Source organism: Mauremys mutica, chromosome 16, assembly GCF_020497125.1.
Source record: "Mauremys mutica isolate MM-2020 ecotype Southern chromosome 16, ASM2049712v1, whole genome shotgun sequence".
In the NCBI taxonomy this organism is placed as follows: Eukaryota; Metazoa; Chordata; order Testudines; family Geoemydidae; genus Mauremys; species Mauremys mutica.
In genome coordinates this window covers 4,432,554-4,444,676 of record NC_059087.1, presented here as the reverse complement: position 1 = coordinate 4,444,676, position 12,123 = coordinate 4,432,554, and the positions used below count along the sequence as shown (strand labels likewise).

The 12,123-nt window shown below is 44.8% G+C and overlaps 1 protein-coding gene across 5 annotated transcripts in view; it reads right to left on the bottom strand.

Moving 5' to 3' along the window:
- Nucleotides 1–12,123, bottom strand: part of SSH1 (slingshot protein phosphatase 1) — a 60,901-nt gene that overhangs the window by 13,114 nt on the left and 35,664 nt on the right. For all 5 annotated transcript variants that reach the window (XM_044990173.1, XM_044990177.1, XM_044990178.1 and 2 more), the window contains 5 exons: nucleotides 9,897–9,965; nucleotides 7,897–7,962; nucleotides 6,333–6,527; nucleotides 5,975–6,068; nucleotides 4,638–4,766 (listed from right to left, as the gene is read on the bottom strand). In XM_044990173.1, the coding sequence (XP_044846108.1) occupies nucleotides 4,638–4,766; nucleotides 5,975–6,068; nucleotides 6,333–6,527; nucleotides 7,897–7,962; nucleotides 9,897–9,965 (553 nt within the window). The remainder of the gene's footprint in view (nucleotides 1–4,637; nucleotides 4,767–5,974; nucleotides 6,069–6,332; nucleotides 6,528–7,896; nucleotides 7,963–9,896; nucleotides 9,966–12,123) is intronic.

The window sequence follows — 12,123 nt, the reverse complement described above, 5'->3', positions numbered from 1 at the left end:
GAGGGAAGTAGAGGGAGAGATAAAGGGGTCAATCTGCTGGTAGAAACCCTAGGAAGCTCGGGTTGAGGTTTATTATTTATATTACAGAGCACATACAGGCCCCAAACAAAATGGAAGCACCACTGTAGTAAACGCTGTACATACACACAGAAAAAGTCCCTGCCCTGAACAGCTTACAATCACAGAATCATAGAAATGAGGCCTGGAAGGGACCTCAAGAAGTCATCTAGTCCAGCCCCCTGCGCTGAGGCAGGACCAATTAAACTTAGAGCATCCCTGACAGGTGTTTGTTGTTAACCTACGGCTCTTGACCTGATTTATGACATAGGAAACTTTTAGGCTAATATATATTAACACGTGCTTTTAACAGGAAAGAGTAAAAATCAACATTGCTGAAAGGCACATGGAGGAACATAGAGTATAATGAGCAATATGCATGCTGGGACAAACAAAGGTAACGGCAAAGAAGCAAAAACCAGTTAAAATTGTAGCTTTGGGAAGATTTGGGGGGTGCTTGTGTCCAGGGAACTAACCATACTGACTTACTGAAAGTACTGAGAATGGGGCTGATGCAGATAGCTAAGGCCAGCCTTGGAAGGTTAATTATGGATAGCTGGGATATCATAAGAACATAAGAATGGCCCTACTGGGTCAGAACAAGGGTCCTACTGGGTCAGAACAAGGGTCCATCTAGCCCAGTATCCTGTCTTCCCACAGTGGCCTGGTCCAGAGGGAATGAACAGAACAGGGAATCATCAAGTGATCCATCCCCTGTCGCTCATTTCCAGCTTCTGGCAAACAGAGGCTAGGGACACCATTCCAGCCCATCCTGGCTAATAGCCATTGGCTAACAGCCAAACAACATTTCCCGGAAGACGTCATATGGGAAGGGGCTGGAATAGCTTCAGATCTGGTCTTGGACCTAGGTGGGTGTAAGAGAGGAGATGAGTATAAACAAGGTGTGTGCTGACCCTTGGTGGGCACTTTGGGATGAGAGGCTGGTGTAAACTGGACCGTCACCTCCCACTTACAGTGTACTCCACTGACTATCTTCTTCTAGCGGTATTTTCCCTGGTCCCAAGAGTTTGAGAGTATGACAGCACTATGGACTTTCTTATTATATGTATCTGTTTCTTGTTCAGTAGCATTAATGCTTTGGTTTATCTGGATGATAAATAAAACTTTTATGTTCATATTCCTGTGATTCATCAATCCCACTTGTTAAATAAAGTACGTAACCACTAAGGGAAAGAACCTGTCAACTGTGACCGGTGAACTTTGCACCTCAGGTAATTTCAGGCGGCACTGTCCAACCTGATCTTAGCAACCTCCAGTGGTGGAGATTCTACAACCTCCCTTGGAAGCCGGTTCCAGACCTTAACTACCAGTATAGGCAGAATTTTTTTCCCTAATATCTAACCTAAATCTCCCTTGCTGCAGATTAAGTCCATTACTACTAGCCTGGAGAACAACTGATCACACTAGTCTTTATAACAGCCCTTCACATATTTGAAGACTGTTCTCAGGCCCCCATCACCGCCAGTTGTCTTTTCTCAAGACTAACCAGGCCCAGTTTGTTTAGCCTTTCCTCGCAGGTCAGGGTTTCTAAACCTTTGATCATTTTTGTTGCTCTTCTCTGGACTCTCTCCAGTCTGTCCACATCTTTCCTAGAATGCAGCACTCCGAATTAGACACTGCTCCAGCTGAGGCCTCACCAGTGCTGACAGAGTGAGCCAGTGACCTCCCAGGTCTTACGTAAGCCACTCCTGTTACTATACCCCAGAATCAGAGGGATAGCCATGTTAGTCTGGATCTGTAAAAGCAGCAAAGAATCCTGTGGCACCTTATAGACTAACAGACGTTTTGCAGCATGAGCTTTCGTGGGTGCACTTGCATCTGAAGAAGTGGGTATTCACCCACGAAAGCTCATGCTGCAAAACGTCTGTTAGTCTATAAGGTGCCACAGGATTCTTTGCTGCCTATACCCCAGAATGATATTAGCCTTTTTTGCAACTGCATCACATTGTTGGCTGAACAGGCCTAAACAGGCAAGACAGACAAAGGGCGAGAGACAGAGAATATTATTATCCCTATTCTACAGATCCCTAAAACTGAAGCGCAAGGAGATTAAGTAACTTGCCCAAGGTCACAGAGTGGAGCTTTCACAGATCCAGGGAAAGGACCCAGATCTCCTGAGTCCCAAAGCTGTGCCTTAGCCACAAAACCATCCCTCCTCTAAACTGAGGAAGCGTTAGCCCTATTTCTTAAAGAAAACCACAAAGAGATGGCACATTTGGACAACATATGTGCAGTGTGTTAGGAGCACAGTAGGAACGTTCCCAGATTACAAAGTAATATTAAGCAGGATTTCAATCAGAAAAGCTCACAAAAATGATCCTAGGAAGGGGTCCAAAAGGAAAAGATGGGATATGGGACACTGAGGATGCATCTCCAGATTGCCTGTTCAGATCCAATCTGAGCTGGTGGTGAGCAGCACTGGATCTGCTTGCTTGCATGAAGTGAGGTAGACAGTCTCAGGGTGGTTCCTAGCACATCACAAAACCGACCATAAATGAACATTCCCTGTTTTCAATAACAAATATAAATTGCATAGGAAAACCACTCAGAAATTCTGCAAAATAAAGTGGTCATTATCAGTGTTCCCTCTAATTTTTTAGGTCCATGTGCGGAATGAATTTGGTTATGTGCACCAATATAGAGGTGATGTGTGACACATAACAAAATTCTTGTGGTGGGGATGGGGCCGAGGGGTTCCAAGTGTGGGAGGGGGCTCAGGGCTGGGGCAGATGGTTGGAATGTGGGGGGATGAGGGCTCTGGCTGGGGGTGTGGGCTCTGGGGTGCGGTGCAGTCTGCCGCCGGGCTGCGGTGGGGAGAGAGGACTCCCGCCAGCTCTCTCTTGCTGCAGCAGCTGGGGCCAGCAGGATGGGGCACCTCTCCCCATTGCCGCAGGTCCGTGATTTGGCCAGCGGGTAGAGACACTCCCCGCCACAGCCCTGAGTCCCTGCGTGGGGCTTAATAGGCAGCTGCGCGGCCACGTGGCTTAGAGGGAACTTAGGTTGTTATATTAGTAACACCGAGTCTCAGGCTATTTGAGTGTGAGGTGGCCCCTAGAAGTCATGAGAGACAATGCTCTAGAGGTACATGCACAACACATTGCATGGAGAACTAAGAGGATTTTAAAACATGATTCACTCTCAGAGGCCTATTTCCTCAGGGTCTATCATGGAAAAGATGAGATTGCTGCAAAGTGCAGAACTGCTCCTGTCTCAGTTAAATCTTGGTTCTGGATGGCAACTTCCAGTTTTGCTTGGAGTACCATCTAGTGGCAAGAGATTACAAGAGACTCATCCCCGCTCTGAGCCTATTCATAGGCTGAAAGAGCAAATCACCTTTCAAACTGATGATTTATATAAAGCCAGCCACATGGGAGGCACTTTGACTTTCTCAGTGTATTATCATTACCTTTGACTTATCAAGGCAAAAATAGAGGGCACATAACTGGTACACTTGGACAGTGTCCTTACCCCATCTTAAGAAAAACGACTCCTATTCGTAGAAATATTAAATAAATCCATAGTGGGCAGCCTTTCCTGTGCACAATGCACCCAGCAAACAGAGCACTAACATCAGGGCCAGGACACCATTTTATTAAATCTACTTAGCTTCCAAAGCAGGGCAACAGGTTATTGTGCACACGCAGGGCCGACGAGAGGGGGTGGAAGCCGGTACAAATTACCGGGGCCTGGCGGTCCGGAAGGGGGCCCTGGGCCCGGCTTCCCCGGCCTGGTCCACCCTTGCTGGGGGACCCAAAAATTTTTTTCACCAGGGCCCGAAGCCGCTCTCGGCAGCCCTGTGCACACGGGGAAAGTCACAGCAGCAGGAATAAATGGGGAAAAGGGAAAGACGAAGCACTTCCTCAGAGCAGTTCTCAGGATGTGGGGGAAGGCTGTCTTCCCGCGTACTGTATCAACCCCTGGCAACCTCTTATTTATTTTCTTTCCATTAGAATAAAAGCTCCCATACGAAGACTCTAGCCCCTGCCAATTATCTACAATTACAAAAGCAAAATGCCATTCAGCCAAGTCACCCTCCTGCCTAAAAGCAGGTCCTAATCAAACACTACCCCCCGTACGTCAGTCCGCTCCTCAGCTCCTTTACTTCTCGTCAAAGGCCACGTGAAACAAACACCCCCCCCACAGCATGCCACCATGTACAGGACCCTCCCCCACGCCATGCCCCCCATGTGTTCTGCTCCTGAGCTGAGCTGGCCAGGAGAGGACCACTGATGGAGCACACTCACTCACAGGGAGAGAAAGGCTCAGGAAGGCCCCCTGCCTCTCTTGCCAGCCCATCAGCGCAGCCCTGTGTGTTCAGAATGACGGCTCAGCTAGCAGAACGGGCTGCTGGGATGTGGGCCTTTGGAAGCAACATGGGGAGAGGAAGGAAAGGAGACCTACAGTCTTCTTGTATAAAAGGTTCAACATCAGGCTACATCACCCAGTGGCCTTTCTCCCCATTGCAGGCTTCACACTCAGTTCCTCGAGCCTGGTGGCCGCTCATGTTTGACTGATGCCCCCTCCTCATGCCCAGCATAGCTTCTGACTCCGTGGCTTACCAGATACAGGTGATCAAAAATCAGAGATGGTTTGTCCATCTGCCCCAGGATAAGCAGCATTTCATTGTCTATAAATTCCTTGAATTCTTTCAAGTTGCAGTTCATCTGCTTCTCCAGCTCATTTCGTATCTGTGGGGCAGAAAATGATAATGTATGCCACTTAGTAAATGACAGCATACCACCTAGATGGTGGGCTGTGCAAAATGACTGTCCACTTTTAAAAGGAGAGTGCCAATAAATTATACATCCAGCCATTAGAGAGCAAGAGAGACTACGGTCCACAGAGAAGTACATAAATGCTTTCAGAGACAAACAACCTCAGGAAAAGGTCATGTGAGGCCCCAGATTCAGGCTTTGTAAATAAAGCTTCATGCAAAGCCCAATATGAACACAAAACCTGTTATGGTATTTTTCACTCTGACCATTCCCCTGAAGTGCTGAACACCCAGCACTGTGCTAGCACCGAAGAAACCAAAGCAAAACCCACTAGAAACAAGAAGTGAAAAACAGCAGCATCATTGTGGAAAGGGAATTAGATCTTTTAACGTCTCTCACTTTTAAGGTGGTGGGTAGGAAACATTTGTAAGGTGTATAGATTTTCTTCTTTATCCCCTCCCTTGAAAAGCCAAACCTACCACAGCTTTCTACATTACAACACTGCATGTGAGTAACTCTACTAAAACAGAAGAATCTGAGCATTTTCGGGGCAGCCGAAGAAGAAACGCTGGCAACCAATTTGTGTGGCTTTTACCACTGCACAAAGCTCCAGGCAAGTCCACACGCAGGGTACATTGTGGGTCAGTTTGCAGGTTTCCTTATACTCTCATCAGAGTATTCAATCACTGGTTGTAGGGACTCTCAAAGCCCACTGTGAGGTTGCTAAAAGCAGCAAAGAGTCCTGTGGCACCTTACAGACTAACAGACGTATTGGAGTCTGAGCTTTCGTGGGTGAATACCCACTTCGTCGGATGCATGTAGGAAAATTAAAAGAACTATCCAGACATGCATCCCACGAAAGCTCATGCTCCAATACGTCTGTTAGTCTATAAGGTGCCACAGGATTCTTTGCTGCTTTTACAGATCCAGACTAACACGGCTCCCCCTCTGATACTGTGAGGTTGATGATATCCTATTTCACAGATGGGAAAACTGAGGGGCAGAGAACAGAAGACTTATCCAAGGACCTGGAGTAAATCTTGTAAGCACAGGTGGAAATATATATCCTGAAGGTCCTGACTCCCAGTCTTCTCTGACCCTTACCCAGTGCTACCTCCCATACTCTGGACAATGACAGGAACCGAGTGGTCACAGGCCAGCAAATGGTAGGTTTTGCTTACTTCCTTGGAGGTCACGTTTTCCAGGTCTTTGCTCATCATGATACTTCGGAGTTTGGCTTTAATGAACCGCTCTGTTTTTTCCCCCTCAGTTGGCCTGCAAAGGAAAATTAAAAGAACTATCCAGACAGGCATTTCACTGGGGCAGAAGGCCTCAGCAATGCTCTCTCGGTATAATAATACTCTTACATGGAGACGGGATGGGAAGGATTCAAGTTAATTAAACTGACACTGATGACAGAGGAAAACTTTACAAAATTATGTATGAACCGAAAGGAGATCAAACTATTGGAGAAATGAAAGGGAAAATGTGGGATTTCTGAAGTGAACAAAGACATTCAAAATAAAACTCAGAACTGACTTGTCAACAAACAACACTGGGGAATCGGGGCGTGTCGACTCCAGGTCCTGCATCGTGTTCCACTCATTGATGCAACTCTGGTCCGAACTGATGCAGCTTTCATAGTATGTGGCCCAGACCAGAGCCATTCCACCTGGGAAGTAATTGTACCTCCGTGCGACCTCGCAAGCTTTGTGGAGGATCTGCAGGGCAGACCTGCATGTTTCAAAAGCAAAGAAGGGAAGAATCTGAGCATCATGAGGAGTAAGAGCACACAGAAGCCCAGGGCCCTGAGACTTATTTTCAGCTTAGTTGGTTATGGTTTGGGTTCTGTTTTTTGACAGCAGCGAGTTTGCTTTTTCCAATTTCAGATAGAGGTGTCACAAACACTAAACAGTATGGTTTGGATGGCCTCTCAAGATCTGGTAACCACTCAACACAGGACGAAATTCACCCCATGCAAGAGACCAGCACAAGGCCTATGCACCACTTCTGTCCCGCTGGGACTTAATCATTAGCTAACTTAAAAACTCAGACAAAAACCGTAAGCACGTGAACACTTCAAACCACCTCTACCAGGGAGTTGAAAGGCACATTTAACAGCATTCCTAGCCCCTGGCACACACCGAGAACAGAGCCCAGATTGGGTAATTTGTTTTTGCAAATTATAGCATTTAACTTTTTAAAAAATCCTTCAGTTCTGTAGATGTTATTACACTGAACACATTGATCACATCTGAAGCTGCTAACCGGAGGGGCAGAGTTTTAAAATGGAAGTAACAAGGGGTTTGTTTGTGTACCAAATAATCCCTAAAATTACATCTTCTTCCACAGCCACATCATTTCCCTATTAAATGTTACAAGAGCTCAGATTTCATAAACTCCAGGACAGCCAACATAAGTATGTGCTAAAATCTATGCAATTTGTTATATATCGGAACAAGTCCCTTAAAAATCACCACCATTCAAGGCAATCTGTGGTCATAGCAGTCAGGGATTTCATGATATTCAAATATCCCCATTTTGCTGGTTTGGGATGTGTGTATGTGGGTGAGTGTGATTATAAAAGCTCAGCCAACATAATCAAAGCTGCGAAGTGAAACCCTGGGCTTCATGGAAAGTTATCAGACTGCAGGAACTCCAGGGCAACACTGCAGCAACAAAGAGCACTGGAAATTCCATGAGATTGGCAAGAGATCCTGAGATGCTCTCTTCAGCTAGTTACAAAAATACAGAGAGAGCCAGTATGGGGTTTGCAGCCTCATCAATTCCATGTTCAACTCGGTTCTCATATTTAATAACCTTATTCGTGTAATTTCCCTCAGTGCGTATACTAGAGAGTGTATAGCTGCTCTGAACAGAAGCATGTAATTTACCATCAGGAAAATGGCAGAGCATGCTCATTACTCCTTTCAGCATACTTACCTGCCGAGACAACCAGCTTTCTAGCAATGGAATTTTTTTCTTAAGGTACTAAATAACAGCTATGTAAAATGCTAAATGCAGGGTTGTTTGTTTTTAAAAAAAAGCTAATATAAATTATCATCTTTTTTTTTTAGTAAAACTAAATCGGCAATATACATACCACATAGCTTGCACAGAAACTGGTTTGAAGATATGCATCTTCCCTGCAGTGCTCACACTAAATCCACTAACAGACAAAGAAGAAAAAGTCATACAATGCCCCCTTTTGCATGAGAGCCTCCATTGAGCAAACCACCCCTGTTTTCCTGCTAAGGCAGTAATGCCCATGCTGTAAAGCAAAACAAGTTACAGCTATTGCAGTACGTGTGGGCTGGCACTGACCGTTCACCAAAATCAGAAATGGGAATTTATGCAACCTGATTATCTAACACAGCTCTTAATGGCCTTGCAAACAAGAATGTGAAGGGAAAAGTTTATCCAAGAGCACTGAAATTACTGGTCATTAAAATATTGCGTATTTGTTTACTCTGAGAAATCACTAAATAAGATCTAACACATTCTATCAGATAGCACAAAGGTAGCAATAAGCAAAAATAAATGATCAATTAAATGGACTGAGGTGAAAGAACCTAAATTTGAATTTCCCTTAACTTTAAAATGAGGACACTCTTAAAATAGCCCTCTAACTGGGCAAAATAAATCAACTCTGCAAAAAGAACAGGAGTACTTGTGGCACCTTAGAGACTAACACATTTATTTCAGCATGAGCTTTCGTGAGCTACAGCTCACTTCTTCAGATGCATAGAATGGAACACACAGACATGAGATATTTATACATACAGAGAACATGAAAAGGTGGAAGTATGCATACCAACAGGAAGAGTCTAATCAACTGAGATGAGCTATCATCAGGAGGAGGAAAAAAAACTTTTGAAGTGATAATTAAGATGACCCATAGAAGGTGTGAGGAGAACTTAACATAGGGAAATAGATTCAATTAGTGTAATGACCCAACCATTCCCAGTCTCTGTTTAGGCCTGAGTTAATTGTATCTAATTTGCATATTAATTCGAGTTCAGCAGTCTCTCTTTGGAGTCTGTTTTTGAAGTTTTTTTGGTGCAAAACTGCCACCTTCAAGTCTGTCACTGAGTGGTTAGAGAGGTTGAAGTGTTCTCCCACTGGTTTTTGAATGTTATGATTCCTGATGTCAGATTTGTGTCCATTTATTCTTTTGTGTAGAGACTGTCCGGTTTGGCCAATGTACATGGCAGAGGGGCATTGCTGGCACATGATGGCATATATCACGTTGGTAGATGTGCAGGTGTACGAGCCCCTGATGGCGTGGCTGATGTGATTAGGTCCTATGATGGTGTCACTTGAATAGATATGTGGACAGAGCTGGCATCGGGCTTTGTTGCAAGGATAGGTTCCTTGGTTAGTATTTATGTTGTATGGTATGCGGTTGCTGGTGAGAATTTGCTTCAGGTTGGGAGGCTGTCTATAAGCGAGGACTGGCCTGCCTCCCAAGATCTGTGAGAGTGAGGGATCATCTTTAAGGATAGGTTGTAGATCTTTGATGATGCGCTGGAGAGGTTTTAGTTGGGGGCTGTAGGTGATGGCTAGTGGCGTTCTGTTATTTGCTTTATTGGGCCTGTCCTGTAGTAGGTGGCTTCTGGGTACTCTTCTGGCTCTGTCAATCGGTTTTTTCACTTCAGCAGGTGGGTATTGTAGTTTTAAGAATGCTTGATAGAGATCTTGTAGGTGTTTATCTCTGTCTGAGGGATTGGAGCAAATACGGTTGTATCTTAGAGCTTGGCTGTAGACAATGGATCGTGGTGGTGTGTCCTGGATGGAAGCTGGAGGCATGTAGGTAAGTATAGCGGTCAGTGGTCACATAAACACCACCCTATACCGGAAACCCACTGTGTGTTCCATTCTATGCATCCGAAGAAGTGAGCTGTAGCTCACGAAAGCTCATGCTGAAATAAATGTGTTAGTCTCTAAGGTGCCACAAGTACTCCTGTTCTTTTTGCGGATACAGACTAACACGGCTGCTACTCTGAAATAAATCAACTCTAATATCCTCTGAGCTATTCGGATCTTGCTCTCTCTGACACTCAAATCCGTCCTTCTAGACATTAAAATGTTTTTGTCTCGTACCCATCTCCATCAAGATGTATCTTGGTATCACTCCACAGGCGCAGGACCATCCCGATAGTGCAGCTTTTACTACCATGGAAAAGGAAAGAAGTGACAGCATTCAGTGCTATTGTTATAAAGAGTTCAAATGCAGGACACAATAAGGTTACTTTCCACTGTTAATTCCCAGTAGATTCTGAATCCTATGTATCTTTATTTAAAAACCTCACCTTCCTCTCTAGCAACTCTCACTGCAACATCTATGCTTATACACAGTGTCTAAACACACACGGTACAGCCATGCATGAAAATCTTCAGGTCTGCTCTGACAGCAGTGTGCTGTTTTTCAGTGATGGAGAGGCAACTTTTTAGAAGCAACAGTTACAAATTCCATCTTTTTCCCTCTCCCGCCAGGATCCATGTATCCTGTCATAGGCCACTGTTGACCTTTACTTCATCTTCCCCATTAAAAGCCCCAAAGAGGGACAATTCCCTAAATGAGTGGCACATACACAGCAGGCACTCCAGCCCATCAGGCACCTGTGTGTCCAGTTGTCTGGACGCACAGACCTCCGCCCCCCAGTGCTAGGTAGAAAATCAGGCACGAAGGACCCTTAATGGGCAGTTTGTGGGGTTTTCATTGAATCACTTTGACTGGAAGAAGAGGTTAAGGGGGTCTTATGAGTTTATCTAATCCAAAAAAGTACTTCAGTATGAGAGAAGAAATTTGTCAAGAAAACTAGACCATGATGTGGACCAGACACTTTCAACTGGAAAATAATTAAGCTGCCAAGATATTAAACTTTTAAAGGAAATGAGCGAGCATGCAGCAGCCAGTTTGTAAAGAATGCAGAATGATTTTTTTTTTAAATCATAACCATTGATACAACAGACCAAAGCAGCCAACCGGCTAATTTCAATGCACAGGTGGGCAGTGTGCACTTCAGAGCCTTCCAAGAAAACGGGTGTATCAGTACAAAGGCCCCATGCTAGTAACTCAGAATGGTGATAGCCAAGGACTCTCTTTCCAGCCTCAACACAGGCTCCAGGGCTGCTTAGGTAAAACTGCCATTACTGACTGACACTGGTTTGTACTGAAAGGTTTTCTTTAATCTAATCTACAAAGACATAAGGTCCTTAGTCCCTCCTGTACCACTGACACATGGGGCACACCAGTTCTTCCACTGATGATGGTCACTCATTAGCTGTGGTACTTCTTCCCAGGTGATGCCAACACATTCAATACCCTCCTGTCACTGTCTTCTGCCAGTTCTCCTTTCGCCTTCCTCACTTTCTCTTCCCTCCCTTGGGTACCCAATTCAATGCTTGCTGAGCATGGCTCCCAGGTCCCATCTCCCATACGATGTACATGTCCCTGCCACCCGAGCCTTCTTTCTTTGATGATCTTTGCTACATGTGCTGCTTTGTCAGCTCCCTGACTCTCGCGGGGATCACTGTCAACAAAGAGAATGCTCTACCCAGAATCGAGGGCTGCTCTGGGATATCTGCCAGAGCTATTTCCCAAGTTACCCCCTCACTTTGCACTAGGAACCACCAGTAGAAATTATTTCCAAACCAGTCCATCTTAGTTTTGGACAAGATGTAGAAAAAACATTCCTGGACTTTCTCTAACGCATACTAACGTTCCATTCTGTAGTGCTGGGTTAGGAGCTCCTCTACCCCTCTGACAGCACTGAACAACAGTGGGAAGTGTAGCACCAAAGCAAGTAAGAAAGAACTTCATAACCAGGCACGGGCAGTGGGTTTACTGTCAATGAAAACATTTTCTTACTGTATATTATATTGGTATATATACTCCCTCCTAACACATATCTACCCTCTTCACTTATAGTACAGAAAAATCCACTCTGATTTATTAGAGGACAAAAGAAAACATTTTGAAAAAAACCTACATTTTGGCTACTCCTTAGGCATAGTCAAGTGTAACATGACAAAGGACTAGTGGTCTGATAACCGAACTAGGAGCCTAGAAGTCCTGACTCTCTACCACACACTCTGCCTGTGTCCTTGGGCAAGTAATGACTTCTCTGCCTCTGTTTCTTCATCTATAAAATAGGGAGAACACAAGGATTCTGAGGGTTACTTAATATGTTATGGGGCTTTGGAAATATTAAGCACTCTTTTCAGGAGATGGGTCTGTATCCCAGACAGAACAGAGAACTCATATTTGGGAAAAGCTAGACATAAATCCCTAATCTTGCACCCGTTTGGGTTTGTTTTTTCTTTG